The 19,308-nt window shown below is 35.9% G+C and overlaps 1 protein-coding gene across 5 annotated transcripts in view; it reads right to left on the bottom strand.

Annotated features, from left to right (window-relative positions):
* Positions 1-19,308, bottom strand: part of LOC114336268 (calcium-activated potassium channel slowpoke) — a 663,340-nt gene that overhangs the window by 507,463 nt on the left and 136,569 nt on the right. For all 5 annotated transcript variants that reach the window (XM_050659851.1, XM_050659850.1, XM_050659854.1 and 2 more), the window contains one exon: positions 1,025-1,121. In XM_050659851.1, coding sequence (XP_050515808.1) covers positions 1,025-1,121 — 97 coding nt within the window. The remainder of the gene's footprint in view (positions 1-1,024; positions 1,122-19,308) is intronic.

Genomic DNA, 19,308 nt, shown 5'->3' with positions numbered 1-19,308 from the left:
TAGACTCTCATCAGAGAACAAAACTGCTCCATTGGCCAAGGTCCCAATTGACGTGTTCTCGGGTAAACTGAAGTCGAGCTTGTTTCTAACGTGCGTTCAATTTAGCCCCTATATTAACTTGTCTGGGAGTCAAGTGGTAGCCTTAAGTCTTCTAACTATCTACTGAGCTACGGTGACACCTTGAACATTCCTAAATGATTGTTGAAGCTTAACTCCTATCGCGTGCCGATTCCGCAAGGCACTCAGGACAATGAATCGATAATCTCCCTATGGCATTAGACGTCGCTTACCCGAACCTGGTGGTTGATTGTAGCTATCGTTCTCCTGGTATCAACAGTAAGCCCTTGAGACTGCATACTGCGTCATAAGGAGGCGACGGGCGACAGACCTCTGACTATAACCCTCTCCTAATTTTGCAATTACCCGAGCCGCCGTAATTGTAAAATATTCACTTACTCCATTTCGAAGTCCACATACAGATCAACGTTTGAAAAGTGACTGAGACGACCACAGACAAACTCATAGAGGTTTTTTTTATTGGCATACACATTAGTGATTCAGCCAGTCACAACATACATATTATAGCCCTAACTAACCTAAATAATCCTAACTACCCTAAGCGAATATTCGAAATAAAAATCAATAATTATGTCAAAAGGAACATTAACTGGGACACACACTTCTCGTCCAGGGACCCATCAGGACATTTTCATACAACAACACAAGACTAGGTCATAGAGGTTTACATTGTATATAAACACTCCCTTTACAATAGCGTACCGGCATAGAACATTCCCGTTACAATGTTTGCTTCATTCTCTATGTCATACAGAAGTAAACAAATGTTACAAGACGTTGCCAATTTACACAAAAAAAAAATATGTTTTGGAAGCTCTATAATAGACAATTTTTTTTAAATTAGTCATTTTAATTCAAAGAACTCATAAGAATAAACTACAATTATTCATTGAATTGGTCGATTTTTTTGCTCGCATATGTATTAATAGTTTTAAGATCTACTTACTCGTATAAAAAAATAGACCATAAAAAATATGTTAAAGGCAAGGTCGATTTGTTGGGTAATATTCTTGCTCCATGATTGGCAACGTTCTACCTTTTCACTGAAAAACAAAATCACAATATTAATTAATGTAAAATTACAGACCACTAGCTAATATTAAAACAGTAAATATAGAGCTTTAATTATATAGTTAGATTTAATTTATGGACACAATGTAATGCGTGTCATAATACGTAACCGTTAAATTCTACGTCACATATCTAAATGATGAAGTCGCCAAGTCAAAATACTTGTATGTATTTCCAAGTTTTTAATCTGCTCATATCTGCTATACCCCATTTTTATTAAGACTAAAAGGAAATATGTTAAAAGAAAATAGCTTTACAATATTATTGGACAGACATTCGAGAATTTACTTATTAAATTAATTATCTATGGTGTGTAGTTCTCTCGATATAATTTACAAATTCTATCGATTTTTAACATGGCATTAATAAGTCACATTCTTAAATTATTCTTGAAAATAATAAATGGTCTTATAAATAAAAAACTGGGAGAATGAATAGATGATAGTTAGGGTGGTTCGAAAAAAACTTTTTTTTTATTCAGATCGCTATAGTGGGCAAAAGTTGCCATTGGTATAGACTTGAAAAAAACACTAATTATTACTTTTTTAATAATTTGTCTTCCGGTCGCGCAATGCCATCGAAGTTAGCAAGAATTGTGAAAAACCTTAATTTTTCATATATTTTTTAAACAGGCCAGATGATTTTAATTGCGTTCCTATATGTACCATGAATTAACTACTAAAAGTATGTAAAATCAATATAAATGCACTTATTATACATTTGTTTCATATCTTCCGATCGCGCAAAATAATACAAAATGTGTACAATTAGTAGTTTTTGCAAAATTTCAAAGTTTGACTGTTTGGTACAATTTAATCATACGACTTTTAGAGATCCTATAGTTTAATTCAATTACAATAATATATTTAAAATCCAAGCATATAAGATAAATTTTGATATTCAAGTGGAATTCGGTCGCGCAGCTTCGTCAAAAACAGCAGACTACCGAGAGGCGAGGCGAAAGTGACGAATGCCAGCGAAGCGCGCGCAGCCTCAAATAAAGATACATGTGGGAATACCTCTACAATGGAGTATTTTTCTTCTTTATTACAACGAACTGCCTTCCATCACCTTTTCCAACACTTAAATGAAAATACAACAGGCCCAGTAGGATATACCGGACCAATTGGAAATGCCCTACCTGATTGTGAAAGACTACCACTTATTGATTTTAATCATATTGATTGTGAGATTCCAAAAGTTGACAAGCGTATTCTTATCAAGCACCAATTTGTACTTGCTTGAGATATCAGAAGTCATCAAGTCAGGATATTGTTCAGAAGACTTTGTAGTGGGTACGTGATCCTAGCCCAACGTCACATTCAAGATGGCTTACTACTGCAAACCGAGTTTTGCGTTTCTACATCAGCGTGTCCAATCCTTCTGAAAATCTGAGAGAGATTGTCACATTCATTCTCAAATGTTATAATATGCCTATGTGGTTTGCCACAAAAATAAACCACAAATTCACAGATGGGCCTAGACATGATTAGAAAATCATTGAATCTTCAAGGTACTTACCAGAAGAGCTTCTTGTTGATCCCGTTTTACAACCGAATGCTTACTTTGCCCATCCCGAAAATTTACTTTTGGCTATGGTAACTGATGAATGAAACCATATCCGAGAGCTGGGCTTTAGGCATATCAGGAAGGAAAAGCAAGCAATATCTAAAAGTGACTCGATCAGAAACTTTAAACTACCAAACTTAAACTTTGAAGCTAAATAGTATTACTAAATTATCAAATGGAACACCAGTACACTGACTCCTCTCCACTGATAAGAACATTGACTAATGAAGAGATAAAACAGTATGTGAGCAATGACTTCAAGCCTGTTATGAGTATAGATACTTTCCCATGCCATACACAGGCAGTTGAAAGATGCGTTAAGCTAGTGACCGAAGCTTCAAGTAAAGTGTGTGGACACAGTTCCAGAGACGGCTATATTAGAACCACGTTATTGCACCGCTCAGCGATGCTAACTTTGACATTGCGCCAGGATCACGTACTACCAAGTCTTCTGAACAATGTCCTAACTTGACGACTTCTGATATCTCAAGCAAGTACAATCGGTCCTTGCTATGAATACGCTTATCAACTTTTTGAATCTCACAATCGATAAGATTAAAATCAACAACTGGTATTATTTCACAATCAGGTAGGGCTTTCCAATCGGTCCGGATATCCTATTGTGCCTGTTGTAGAACGCTTTTTGCCCACTTCTCTTTTATACATACATAGTGGCTAAACACCCCTTTAGGGGTTACGCCGCTTACGCTCTCTAGATCTATGGTTTGAGGTAGATCAGTCCTCATGTTCGTTATTTAATTTTCTCGGTTATTTTTCTCCACTCTTTCCTGTCTCTGGTTTTTTCTTTCCAATGTCGTATGCCCGCCTTGTTGAGATCACTTACTACTTCTTGTAACCATGTAGATCTTGGTCTTCCACGTCTTCTTTTGCCAGCTGGTGTCCATTCCAATATTGAGAATATCGTCGTAGTTGATCCGGATCTCCATATGTGTCCTAGCTATTTTGCTCTTTGTTGTTTTATTTTACACACTATATTCTCCTTAATTTCTTCCAGTAGCTCAAGGTTCGTTCTTTGTCTATATTCATTGTCACTTATTTTTATTGGTCCTAATATTGGTCTTAGTATTTTTCTTTCTTGTATTCTAAGGTTTTCCTCTTGTTTTTTTGTCATGCTAAGAGTTTCGGCTGCATACGTCATCGTCGGTCGAATTATTGTTTTGTCTACTTTCGTTTTTGATTTCTTACTCAATAACTTATTTTTAAGTAATTTTTTATTTGCATGGAAGCTCTTATTTGCTGTAATAATCCTTTCTTTGATTTCGGTTTCTCTTTCTCCATTGTTTGTTATTAATATTCCTAAATATTTAAATTTTTCGACTTCTTCAAAAGTCTATTCTCCTACTCTAACCTTTCTCTTTTCAAAGTTTTTGTCAAATCTCATTATTTTGGTTTTTCTTGGTTTATTTTTAATCCCATTACTTTTCCTTCTGTTACCATTTCGTTTAACATTCGTTCCATTGTTTTTCTATTTTTTTTTTATTAGCACAATATCATCAGCGTATGCTATTATTTGTCCTTCTCTCGTTCGGAGAGTGCCTTTGTTGATCTTCCTGACGATGTATTCTAGGGCAAGATTAAACACAGTTGCTGATAATGAATCTCCTTGTCTCACGCCTTTATTGATGACAAATTCTTCTGTGTCGCCTATTTGAGTTTTTATACTAACTACAGTTCTACTCATTGTCATTTGTATTAATCTTCTTAATTTATTTTGTATTCCCATTTCTTTCAAAGCTACCATTAATTTTGATCTCTTTATTGTATCAAATGCTTGCTGAAAATCTATAAAAAGCAGTTCAATTTCTATTTTATATCCATGAGCTTTTTCCTTAATTTGTTTAACCGTATGTATGACATCTGTTGTAGACTTTCCCTTAACAAATCCGTATTGATAGTGTCCTATGATATTCGTGGTAGCTTCGGTCAGTCTTCGTTGTATTAAGGCGGACATGATTTTATATGCTGTGTTTAATAGCGTCAGTCCTCTGTAGTTATTACACATCTGTTGATCTCCTTTTTTATGAATCGTGATAATTTGTTCTTTGTACCATTCTTCCGGCATTTTTTCTTCGTTCCATATGTCTTTTATTAAATTGTATAATTTATTTTTTAATTCTTCACCACCATATTTTATAAGCTCCATATTGATACAGTCCGATCCTGAGGCTTTACCATTACGACTACTATTAATAATTTCCTCAACTTCGTCTTTTGTTGGTTTTTCTAGCTGGTTTCCTAACATCATTGTCTCTTCTTCTATGTTTTCATTTAGGTCTTGATCTTCCTGTTCTGTCAATAATTCTGTAAAATATTTAGTCCAAATTTCTTTATACCCTTCATCGTTTTCTGATACTTTTCCATTGTCATCTTTTATGCCTTTTATCTTTCCTTTAAAGGTTTTGTTCTGCTCACTAATTTTCTTATAGAATTATTTTTTGTTTCTGTTCTTACTTTCTTTTTCTATTTCTTTTATCTTATCATCCAACCAGTCACGTCTAATTTTCCTTATTTTTTTCTTAAATTCATGTCTTATTCTATTGTATTCTTCCCTATAATCCTGTCTATTTGTTCTGAGACAAATGTGGATAACATTTGTCTCATTTCTACCTTCTTTTTTAGCATGTTATGGCATTCTTCGTTATACCATTCTTGTCTTTTTTTGTTTCTTTTTATACCTATGTGTACATCCGCTGTTTAATTTATACATTTTTTTATATTTCTCCAGTCTGTTTCTATATCCCTTGTAGGTTTATATTGTTCCTTTAGTTTTTTGTTCATGTCATCAGCATACTTAATTCTTATGTCTGGAGCATTCAGTTTTTCTACATGCCATTTATTTTTTGTTGTCGTATTTTGGATGATTGAGGTAATATTTTTGAATAATATTTAAATTAGCTGGGGTAGTTCATTGCTTATTTCGTTTCACTGGCGCCCAACGTGGAGCACGAAAAAGCAAGTTAAAACGAATAGAAGATAATTATTAATGAAATTTTAAAGAAAATAGAATAAAATAATTATTTAAAAATAAAATAAGAAATATGTGACGTTTGTAACGTTACACACTCCTCTCACCCATCAGAAAAATTTTGAACACAAGTGAGAAATTTTTCTCAAAGAAAACAGAAACCGAAACATTACACACGTCACATCTTTCTTATTTTATTTTTAAATAATTATTTTATTCTATTTTCTTTAATATTTCATTAATAATTATCTTCTATTCGTCTTAACTTGCTTTTTCGTGCCCCACGTTGGGCGCCAGTGAAACGAAATAAGCGATAGACTACCCCAGCTAATTGAAATAATATTCGAAAATATTACCTCAATCGTCCAAGATAGCCATCGCTACACCCTCAGCTTAGCTCAGTCTCTCAGGTTTGTGTTTGTCTTGTCCTAATCTCAGATATGAACTCTGAAAATTTAGAATGGACGCAAACAAAACAATATTTTTAACTAATCATGTTTATTGTTCATAAAAATATAATAAAAATATGACTTATTATGTGCATTAACAAATATATTCAAATTCTTGCCGGAATGAGACAATGACATCCAGACTGCAACGACCCCCATCTTTAGCTGCAGGGGCCTAGGGCCGAACATCCGCCCAGGCCTACAAGAAGGCTACAGCAGTAAAATTCGACATCAAGAAGTTACCATCAAATACCAGCTATCAAAAGCCATAAGTATAATCCACAATTGTTAGTTTTTGGCAAGAATTTGAATATATTTGTTATATATATATATATCGGTTTTAAAACGTTCTCCTACGTCTTCCGATGCCTAGTCGCCATTCACTTCGGTCCATCCAAAGGTCTTCATCCAATTCTCTTTCTCTCATTTCTCGATTTATGCCTTCTCTCCAACTCAGGCGGGGTCTTCCTCTTTTTCGTCTACCATGAGGGGTCCACGTTAGGATTTGTTTCGGGAGTCGTTCTTCGGACATTCTTTGTACGTGTCCATACCATCTAAGCTGTTTGGTACTAATGTCATCTACTATTGTGTGTTTCACATTCATTATTTCCCTAATTCTGTTGTTGGTTACCCTTTCTAATCTTGATTTTCCTGCTGAGCGCCTCCAGAAATCCATTTCTGTTGCTTCAAGTTTTCTCTTGTATCTTTCTTTTATTTGCCATACTTTTGAATATATATATACATGAATATATTTGTTAATGCACATAATAAGTCATATTTTTTCAAAGAAAACATTTCGTTTATAAATTCGCAAAAGTGTGTGTGTTATTGCGTTGCCGCTCCTGCATTACTCAGATCAGATTTATCGATGGATTCTTATGTAGTTTTTCCTTCTGAATCCAAATCTGAAAACAACATTTCGATATTTCTAACCGTCTTCGAGATAATCGACTTCAAAGTCTAAAATGTGACGTCACAATCGTTTTATTTTCTGCCGACACACTACACGTCCAGCTGAAATCGTTGCTATTAAGTAGGCTAGTTTTTTAATCTCAATTTGTTAAGCAAAGCATAGGTTATTTACATTTGAGTTTGACACTTCGTGAATGTCAAACTAAATTTTAAATTAAGTATTAATAAAACATCAATGACATTTTTGATAGTGAATTTAATTATTATATAAAATAAATAAGATGTTCAAAAATACAATTTGAGTATATTTTAAAAGCAATAATTATTTATTAACAGCTTTAAAAAGGTCTATACGGGTATACGGCCTCCCCTTTATGATAAATGGACTGTTCTATTTGCTATGAAATTAAAAACTCGGCTCGCTAAACTCGACACAACTGGCTAGTAATTTTAGTAGGTAATTTTTTGTTTTTGCGAATTTTGCCAAAATTGACAAAATTACTAATTATTTAGTAATTATTAACTAATTAGTAATTATTTTTTTTGCCAAATTGTCAAAATTATTGACTAAAATCACAAACCAGTTGTGTCTGAGTTTAGCGAACCGACAGTATATGAAATAATATTGTTTGGTATAAAAAATTATGGTCTGATATGTGCAAAATTACATCCTTCTAATGGAAAAAATATTTGAAGATTTTTCTCAAATTATGGATACCAACAACATTTTCATTTATAACTCTTTTATTTTTAATTTGACGAAGAAAAGTTATTCTTCATAAAAACCTCTTCATGTTCTAAGATTTATGATGCAACCATCATATGTAAAATTTTATTAATTTTATACGAGGTATATAAAAAATATGAATTTCGATCAAAAGTAAACTACCTTTATAGTTCATAACATTTAAATTAGAATGATATAATTGCACATTAAAACATAATTATTAATTCTAAACTACTTTTCATAATAGCAATTTTCCATATTATGAATTAAAATACGTAAATAAACAAAGTTTTCGTTATGATAATGCTCGCATTTTCAGCTCGCTTATTATATTTTTATGAACAATAAACATGATTAGTTAAAAATATTGTTTTGTTTGCTTCCATTCTAAATTTTTAGAGTTAATATCTAAGATTAGGACAAGACGGACACACACCTGAGAGACTGAGCTAAGCTGAGGGTGTAGCGATGGCTATCTTGGACCATTGAGGTAATATTCTCGAATATTATTTCAATTAGCTGGGGTAGTCCATCGCTTATTTCTTTTTAACTTTATGAGTTTATTCCAAATTTTATTAATTAAAACTGTATTCGAACTTAATTAACATAGACTATTGTTATTTTTCTGCCATACTTTAACATTTTTGTCGTTAAACAACTTCTTCTAGCCATTCAGTTTTGTTTCATATCAAAGAGAACTGGTAAAAACTATAAAAACTTTTGTACACCCCTTGTAAGTTTTGCGTTTTTTGCTATAATCAGGAAAAAACATAGCCCCTGTAATTCGGATTTTATTACGCTTTAAACGTATTACAAGCCCAAAGCACATAAAACTGTGTCGTCCCTACCGTTCAAACTGTCAGTCGATATTGCGAATACAGACCCGTCCATCAGTTCCAATAAAACGTCGAATAAATTGTCAATTTTGTGCTAATATATGGCAGTTTTCGCTCTCAATACTCCGAAAAGGCTGATACCTAACAGTTTGACCTTTATTACATTGGTTTAACATGATCGACGTGTGTTCAGTCACACTCAGCGCTCAACTATCGACCGTATGGGAAAAAACGTTGGACGAAAGAGCCGCCCGAGAACTTTATCGTACCGATCTATTATCTTTATCGTACTAGATACTGGCATTCTATAGAAATAGCAAAGTTACTCGTTATTTAGATATTTTAGAAACACCTTGTATACTTGAAAATATTTTATGTCTCTACGCATCAATAATTCCTCCATTTGAGAAAATGTTCGGTGCCATATTTCGGGGACACACTATAGATGTATAGATTATTGCATAAATCAATAGAATATTATAGTCATACTTTCATTTCAAATTAGTTCATTTTTTTGAGAAATTAATAGTTTACAATATTTGCATTTCATTCTATTTCTATTACGCCATTCAATGCGCGAGATTGAGAACAAGATATTACCTCCGAATTTTATCCTACTGCATGGATTTTAATGAAATTTTCGGAGTAGCCCAATCACCTGATTCAAAGTCTATCCCATATACTAGGGCGCTTTTATCATGGGGGCGGTTCCCACCACTTCTTGGGGGTGGAACATTTTTATTTTAGAATTACATGGAGAAAAAAAAGGTTTTTAAGAAAATTTAAAAATGCATTCTATAATTTGATAACATTTTTTACAAAAACCATTTATTTTAAACTCGTTCAACTTTTTGAAGTATAAATAACACTATAGTAAAAGGTATTGCAGAAGAAAAACAATGCATTTAAATTATGGTGGGTGAGGGGTTAAATGTATGTGCTTTTCATTTTTCCTTAAAGTACATTAGTCATATATTTTTTTGCACCATATCTCGCTTAGTTTGAATGTAACCGGCATTTAATGGTGCTCGCTTTAAAGGCCTTTTCAAACACTACAAAAGGCGTTGGTAGCATTATACACCTAAAACCTACCGTTCCTCTGTTATTTCAAGTTCAATACACCAATTTGAACATGCACCAAAAAACAAACTCTTTTCACCTAGCATATCTCTTTTTGTATTATAAATAGAACATTTACGAAGGAACGAATCTCTTTGTTATTTATAATCTAAAAAATGTTTTATACATATAGTATCCTTAGTTCGATGCATAGTTTTTAAGGTATTCACAAAAAATCCGTCCGAAAAGAGGTCCATGTCACCAGCCCCCCCTTTTTCGATTTGAGGGTCAAAAAAAAGCTCATTCGTTTGTATTGCGTTAGTACTGGATTGTATCACCCTTCATTTGTTTGTACTGCCCCCACCCTTTTAAATCTACCTGGAGGGGCTGGTGACATGCCATCCCCCCCTTTTTCGATTTGAGGGTCAAAAAAAAGCTCATTTGTTTGTATTGCGTTAGTACTGGATTGTATCACCCTTCATTCGTTTGTACTGCCCCCACCCTTTTAAATCTGCCTGGAGGGGCTGGTGACATGTCACCCCCCCTTTTTCGATCTGGGAGTCCGGGATGGGTATGTTCGTTTGTACTGCGTTAGTATCGGATTGTATCGCCCTTATTTTGTTTGTACTGTCCCCACCCGTCTAGATTGGCCTGGGGGGGCCAGTGACATGCTACCCTCTGCTCTGCACTTTTTGCCTTCTGAATGTCGAAAATAGGCTATTTCGTTTGTACTGCGTTAGTACTGGATTGTATCACCCTTCATTCGTTTGTACCGCCTCCACCCTTTTAAATCTGCCTGGAGGGGCTGGTGATATGTCATCCCCCCTTTTTCGATATGGGGGTCCGGGATGGGTATGTTCGTTTGTACTATGTTAGTATCGGATTGTATCGCCCTTATTTTGTTTGTACCGCCCCCACCCGTCTAGATTGGCCTGGGGGGCCAGTGACATGCTACCCCTCTACTATGCATTCTTTGCCATCTGAATGTCAAAAATAGGCTATTTCGTTTGTACTGCGTTAGTACTGGATTGTACCGCCCTTATTTTGTTTGTACTACCCCTACCGTTCTACATTTAAAAAAGAGAGAAGGATTAGTGCTAGGAGTAAGGACACAAAATCAGCCAAACCTTGCACATAGTAACACCGCGGGTGTAAAATTTGGTAAATTCGTCAAAAATGAAACGAATTAAATTTTGAAACTGAAAAACAGGCTTGCAAGCCACTCTCCACTCTCCATGGGGAATGGAAATTTACCCCCTCAGATGGATCTCGGAGTAGTAGCGATTTGAAAAATGGTACATGTATTTGTTGGAGATATTTTGAACACCATGTTCAATCAGAAATCAGAGCAGCGACCTTGTCTTTTCCTACTAGGAAGAAATTTATCCATCCCCTCAATAAATTTTACAGTTTCAGACGCTATCGATATGAAAATCAAAGATCTTATGCGGCGCATTCCGAAATGCACTCTTCGTTGTACAATTTCAACCTCTCTGGAAAACTGATTAACTGAAACATACATACGGCAGAATTCATTGGAATCGAACATTATTAAAAGTATTTGGAACATTAAATGAAAAATTCCCACAATCAATATCTTTCTTACCATCTAATGTCAGAGACCAGATAACAATAATTGCCGCTGCTATGTTATGGCAATTTGGTTTCTACAAAGGTTTGTATTGTTCGTTTATGACTGCAATAAGATTCAGAATTTCTGTATTTCATTTGTAAAATAAATATAGTGTCAAAAACTTGCTTATACATTTGACGCACTGTCCGTCAACGTGTTAATTGACTCTACAGATTCAGTGCCAAAACGAGACATTTTTATAGAAAAATATTTTCAAGTATATTAAATGCCAAACTGACCTATTAAATAAACAATGACATTGTAATTTTCGATTTCTACTATGGAATTATCGCTGTATAGGCCAGGGCGGATCTGTTTTGAGGTGGATGTGAGAGGTGGCATTCCGATTTTTGCAGATAAAATTAGGTGACAACTTCAGTAATTATAATTGACTTATGCTCCTTCTCAAATATGTTTGGAACATTATTAAAAAAATTTAAATTTTTAAGAATTTCGAAAAACATCGATTTTTTTCAACTTTCATTGCTTGTAACTTAAAAACGATTCATTTTGGAACAAAGTCATAGGGAAATAAAATAAAGATAATTGAATTTTGTATTATATATGACAGGATTGGTATAAAATATCTTAAATGATTATCCTTTCTGAAAAATAGCAATAAATACAAAATAAGAGGGCAAAATAAGCCTCTTTTTATTCAATGTTTTCAACCACTTTGGTTGCACATAGAACCTTCGTATTTTACTTAGAAAATTCTTACAACATACTCAATCCGTCCACCAAATTTCATTAAAATCGACATAATAGATTTTGCATAATAATTTTGCAATCCAAATTTTTTTAGAAAAAGTTCAAATTTTTTGAAAACTTTCTGAACAAAAAGTAGACCTGTTAGAAGTTTGCTAATTTTTTTACGTATTGAGAGGTACTTTACCAATCCAATACAATTTACAAAATTAAAATCGGAATATTTAAGCGGTTTCAGCACTGTTTTAAGGATATAAACAATTTTTTTGCTTATAAACAAATATAGTGAGGACGTTTGAGTTGGAATACATTCATTTTCTCGAGAATGGTCAACACTGGAGATAAATTCCTAAACAGGTCGATTTTTATATTTAAATTATAATTTTTGGGATATCTATCATACTACTAACGTCATCCATCTGAATGTGATGACGTAATCGATGATTTTTTTAAATGAAAATGTGGGTCGTGTGCTAGCTTATTTGAAAGATTATTCAATTCTCTATTTATTACATAATTATTTATACAGGGTGCCCAAATTTTTTTTTAATTAATTGAGACAAACAGAAGAAAGAATTTAATTTAGTTAATTCGAGATTCATTTTACTGTTGTCCTAAAACAGAAAAAAATGTTTATTTGATAAATGACAGAAAAATGAATTTATTCGTATTTATTAACTCAAACGTCCTCACTGTATTTGTTTATAAGCCAAAAAATTGTGTATATCTTTAAAGCATTGCTGAGGCCGATTAAATAAACCAACTTAAGTTCTGTAAAGTGTATTAGATAGGTAGGATGTATCTTTATATGTAAAAAAATTAGCAAACTTCTAAATAATGGTCTACTTTTTGTTCAGAAAGTTTATAAAAAATTTTAACTTTTTAAAAAAAAAATTTAGATTGCAAAATTATTATGCAAAATCTATTAAGTGTATTTTATAGTCGTATATCATAAAAAATTCAATTATCTTTATTTTATTTCCCTACGACTTTGTTCCAAAATGAATCGTTTTAAAAACGATTGAAAAGTTGAAAAAAATCGATGTTTTTCGAAATTTTTAAATATTTGAATGTTTTTATTAATGTTCCGGACATATTTGAGAAGGAGCATAAGCCAATTATAATTACTAAAGTTGTCACCTAATTTTATCTGCAAAAATCGGAATGCCACCTCTTACATCCACTTCAAAACAGATCCGTCCTGGTCTATACAGCGATAATTCCATAGTAAAAAATCGAAAATTGCACTGTCATTGTTTATTTAATAGGTCAGTTTGGCATTTCATACATTTGCCAATATTTATCTATAAAAATGTCTCGTTTTGGCACTGAATCTGTAGAGTCAATTAACACGTTGACGGACAGTGCGTCAAATGTATAAGCAAGTTTTTGACACTATATTTATTTTTCAAATGGAATACGGAAATTCTGAATCTCATTGCGGTCATAAATGAACAATACAAACCTTTCTAGAAAACAAATTACCATAACATAGCAACGGCAATTATTGTTATCTGATCTCTCGCATTAGATGGTAGGAAAAACATTGATTGTGGGAATTTTTCATTTAATGTTCCAAATACTTTTAGTAATTTTCGATGCCAATGAATTCTGCCGTATGTATGTTTCAGTTAATCAGTTATCCAGAGAGGTTGAAATTGTACAACGAAGAGTGCATTTCGGAATGCGCCGCATGAGATCTTTGATTTTCATATCGATAGCGTGTAAAACTGTAAAATTTATTGAGGGGATGGATAAATTTCTTCCTAGTAGGAAAAGGCAAGGTCGCTCCTCTGATTTCTGATCGAAAATGCTTTTCAAAATATCTCCAACAAATACATGTACCATTTTTCAAATCGGTAGCGTAGAACTACTCCGAGATCCATCTGAGGGTGTAACTTTCCAATCTCCATGGAGAGTGGCTTGCAAGCCTGTTTTTCAGTTTCAAAATGTAATTCGTTACATTTTTGACGAATTTACCAAATTTTACACCCGCGGTGTTACTATAATAGTGTAACAAAAGAGAAAAACTTGGCCGACCGCCGTATAACAGTAAACACCTCGAGAATGACGTCATCGAATGATCTAGGCCTCGGCGGAAAGGAGGAGGAACTTCTCGAACATACGACCCGTAGGCGGAACACGCTGATAGCTAGAGATGGGCGTCGATTGTTCCAGAATAACAACTGGGTATAAATACGGGCATATTTGTAAATACAGTTTAGTCTTAAGCCAAAGTTTGTAAAGTAAACTTGTATAAATAAATAATAAAGTCGTAAATAAATACGAACCGCTAGTTTTATTGTAATTATAAGTAATTACAATAGTCACGTTACAGTTGGTGTCAGGTGTGGGGTTAACTTAGTGCGATATAAATAAGTGAATTACAGAGAGATTTTAAAAGACTTTTGAACTTTATTCGTCGGGAATAACCGGAGTGCGTTAATTGTTCGGTATTCGGAAAGACTTTAAAAGACTTTTGGACTTTATTCGTCGGGAATAGTTAAAGTGCGTTGATTGTTCGGTATTCGGAAAGACTGTTAAAAGACATTTTGGAAAGTACGTGTGTGCCGACCAAAGATGTTGCTACAAGAACTTACAGTAAAACAGCTCCGTGAACAGCTAGAGGAACGGGATCTGGACAGCAGTGGGCTCAAGATAGTCCTACAAGCACGACTCGAGGATGTCCTCACGAAGAACGGAGAAGACCCAAAGACGTTCCACTTCCAGTCAGCAGAACAAGTAATCTTATCGAAATTAAAAACTGTTTCTGAAACGATCGATGAAACTTCTAGAAGAAGCAACGAGAAACTTGAAGAAGTTAGTAGACAGAACAACGAGAAATTTGAAAGTGTTTCTCAAAAGATCGATGAAACTTCTAAAAAAAGCGACGAGAAATTTGAAAGTGTTTCTCAAGTAATTAAAGACGTTTGTAGACAGAATGACGAGAAATTTGAAGAAGTTTCTAGAACATTCGATAAGATGCAGAAAAGTGTAGAGACCGTAGAAGAAAAGATCAAACAACTAGAGAGCATGATAACCGATACACAAGTACAACCATCAGTTAATGCAGCAGCGTTAGATCCTGTAGTGAAAGATGAACTACCGAGAGACGAAACGTCGCATAATATGAGATTCAAATTACCACCATTCGATGGAAAGTCCTCTTGGTCCATATATCTTAGACAATTTGAAGCTATTGCGACCGCCAATCATTGGACCGAACAGGAAAAGGCTGTTTCCTTGACTGCTGCTTTGCGAGGTGATGCTGCAGATATATCAAGATCAATTCCTAAGGGTCAAGAAAATTGTTACCAGACCTTGTTCACTCGTCTAGAAAAACGCTATGGAGATGCCCATCTACAACAAGTATACAAAGCACAACTGCGAAGTAGAAGTCAACGAGCAAGTGATAATCTGCAAGAATTTGAAGCAGATGTGGCTCGTGTGATGCGGTTGGCTTATCCAGAGGTGCCAGACAGCGTTTTAGAAGAAATTGCAGTAGATACCTTCGTCAATGGGCTGAAAGATAATGAACTACAGAAAGCTTTACGACTAGCAAGGCCGAAAGTTTTAGATGAAGCACTTGCTATTGCATTGGAACACGAAACGGCTAGTCAAACTTCACGAGGCCATAGAGTAAGAACCATTGAAGAAAGTGACGAACACAACGATGAACGTCTGGAGGAAATGATACGGGGAGTATTAAGTAATCAGATGCCAAAGAGACGCGAGCCTAGATGTTGGAATTGTGGAGACGTAGGCCACATTCGTCGTAATTGTAAGAAGATCGTACAGCCGTCGGAAAACTAGAGCGGGTCGACACCAAGGGGCAACTGCCGACCTCGAGAACTAGAGCCCCCATAGTAACTGTCAACCTCACGTCCTCCGGTGGAATCCACAACTTATACATCGAAGGTCGTATCAGTAATAGATGTAGATCATTTTTGGTGGTTACAGGTGCAACGAGAACTATCGCACGTCCAGATGTAGTACGAGACCATAATAAATTATCACCTGCAACAGTAAAGCTTAGAACAGCGACTGGTGAGCTAATTAATACATATGGCGAGGCTAATATGTCAGTATCCATTGGCCAGACCACAGTTGAACATCAAGTATTAATTGCCGAGATCTCCGACGAATTCATATTGGGGATGGACGTACTAAGGAAAGTGGGGGCAATATTGGATGTTCAAAATGGAGTTCTCAAGATCAATGGTGAAGAGTTGCCCTTTCACGACGACAAAGAAGATGTCATCCGCTTACTTACTACATGCGACGTAACCATACCCGGTAATAGTGAGAAAATTCTGATGACCATGCTTGATGGACACTGCCGAGAGGGAAGTTTAAGGATGGTCGAAGATGTGGATAATGTCGAGTTCCTAACGGCGAAAACTTTGGTAAAAGTTCGAGATGTGATCCCTGTAAGAGTTATGAATTTAAGGGAAACTGCTATCAAGTTAAGTAGAGGAGCTTTGATCGGGCAGTGTGTTCCCGTGGCTTCAATTTGCTCTGTGAATACCAATGAGAAATCATCGAAGGCGAAGTATCCAAAGGAGCTTGTTGAGATGATCATTGAAAGATGCCAAGATCTTGATCATGAACGAACGGAAAAAGTGACGTCTATGCTGATAGAGTATCAAGATGTTTTTGCTATTGACACGAAGGATAAGGGAAAAACAAGCATAGTGACGCATAAAATAAATACCGGAGACGCTCAGCCAATCAGACAACGGCCTAGACGACTTCCATTTGCGAAAAGAGATGAATCCGAAGAGATTATCAAGGATATGGACAAACAAGGGTTAATTGAACCATCGAACAGTCCATGGACATCACCAGTAGTTCTGGTAAAGAAGAAAGATGGTTCAACGCGTTTTTGTATCGACTACCGCCAGCTCAATGCGGTAACAAAAAAAGATAGTTATCCTTTGCCCAGAATAGACGATACATTGGATACTCTCTCCGGTTCTCGTTGGTTTTCCACACTCGATTTAAAAAGTGGATATTGGCAAGTAGACATGGAGCCAGCCGATCGGGAGAAAACCGCATTTTCGATAGGATCAGGGCTTTGGCAGTTTACGGCTATGCCGTTTGGTTTATGTAATGCCCCTGCCACATTTGAAAGATTAATGGAGGCAGTTTTAAGAGGTCTAACATGGAAAACATGCCTGGTTTACTTGGATGATGTAATTGTGGTTCGAAGGTCCTTTGATGAACATGCCAAGAATCTAATAGAAGTCTTTCAACGATTGAGGGCAGCGAACTTGAAGTTAAGTCCGAAGAAATGTCACATGTTTCGACGAGAAGTTAAGTATTTGGGACATATTGTATCGAGTAATGGTGTAACAGCTGATCCTGAAAAGATTGAAGCAATTAAAGATTGGCCAGTACCAAAAGATAAAAATGAAATTAGAAGTTTCCTTGGCCTATGTACATATTACCGACGATTTGTCAAAGGATTTGCCAATATCTCCAAGCCTCTAACAAAGTTGACGGAGGAGGGCAAATAATATACATGGAGTGAGGAGTGTCAAAAAGCTTTCGAACAACTACAAAGGGCTCTGATCAGTGCACCGATATTAAGCTACCCGGGACAGGCAGGAAAATTTGTTTTGGATACCGACGCTAGCAACAGTGCCATAGGAGCTGTTCTCTCACAAATCCAGGATGGACAGGAAAAAGTCATCGCTTATTTCAGCAAAGTCCTGTCGAAACCAGAAAGAAACTATTGCGTTACCAGAAGAGAACTGCTGGGTGTAGTGAAGGCTTGCTAACATTTCCATAAATACTTGTACGGCAGAAAGTTCCTTCTTCGAACAGATCACGCTGCTCTAAAATGGCTCATACAATTCCGTAATCCAGAGGGCCAGATGGCAAGATGGTTAGAACGACTGCAAGAATATGATTATGAGATAGAACACAGGGCCGGAAGAGTTCATTCAAATGCTGATGCCCTTTTGAGACGACCATGCAGTGCAAATTGTAATCACTGTGCCAAATTAGAGGAACGATTTTGCCCCGTGAGACGAACCACCGTAGTTAATGAGCAATGGCAGCCCCAACAGTTACAAAACGCCCAAGAAGATGATCCATGTATAAAAAGAGTATTGGATTGGATGCGGCAAGGTGAAAGACCTAGTTGGCAGAACATTAGTGCATGTAGTCCAGAAGTCAAGGCCTACTGGAGCCAATGGAATTGCCTGGTACTAAAAGATGATCTTCTGTACAGAACCTTTGAGAACGATGATGGTACAGAATCTAAGCTGCAGTTGATTGTACCTAAAAGTAAAGTGTCAGAAGTATTGCGTCAGTTGCATGACGGTACATCAGGTGGACACTTTGGTATTACGAAGACTCTGCAAAAGGTTCGAGAACGGTTCTATTGGGTGAACTGTAAAGATGATGTAAGAAGATGGTGCCGGAAATGTGAACTGTGTGCATCCGGTAATGGTCCAGTTGGTAAAAAGAGAGCACCCATGAGACAGTACAATGTTGGAAGTCCTATGGAAAGAGTAGCAATCGACATTGCAGGTCCATTTCCAGAAACCGATGCTGGAAATAAATACATTCTGGTAGCCATGGACTATTTTACGAAATGGACCGAGGCCTATGCATTACCGAATCAAGAAGCTGCTACCGTTGCAGAGGTACTTGTTAAAGAATTCTTCAGCCGATTTGGTGTTCCCTTGGAGATCCACTCCGACCAAGGGCGAAACTTTGAGTCAGCTCTTTTCCAAAACGTTTGTAAATTTATTGGTGCCCATAAGACCAGAACAACACCCCTGCATCCTCAATCAGATGGAATGGTCGAGAGGATCAACCGAACGATGGGTAAACACTTGTCCAAAGTTGTATCTGAACATCAGCGAGATTGGGACCAACACATTCATTTATTCCTGATGGCCTACCGCTCGGCCGGGAATGAAACTACAGGTCAAACACCAACCTGCCTGATGTTGGGTCGTGAAGTTCGTTTGCCCTGCGACCTAGAGTTTGGCTGCAGATCTTCCGAGGAATATGTTGCAGGCGAAGAATACGTAGACCGCCTGAAGTTACGAATGAACAACATTCATGAACTTGCCCGACAACACATCCAGATAGCCAGTGACAGAATGAAAGATCAATATGATTCTCGCTGTAAGAATGAAAGCTTCGAAGTAGGTGATCTTGTCTGGCTTTATAATCCACAACGTCGTCGAGGCCTGTGTCCTAAACTGCAAAGACAATGGGAAGGTCCGTATGAAGTTAAGAAGAAAATAAATGACGTAATA

The sequence above is a fragment of the Diabrotica virgifera genome, chromosome 8 (assembly GCF_917563875.1).
Source record: "Diabrotica virgifera virgifera chromosome 8, PGI_DIABVI_V3a".
NCBI lineage: Eukaryota > Metazoa > Arthropoda > Insecta > Coleoptera > Chrysomelidae > Diabrotica > Diabrotica virgifera.
This window is presented reverse-complemented; position numbering and strand designations above follow the sequence as displayed.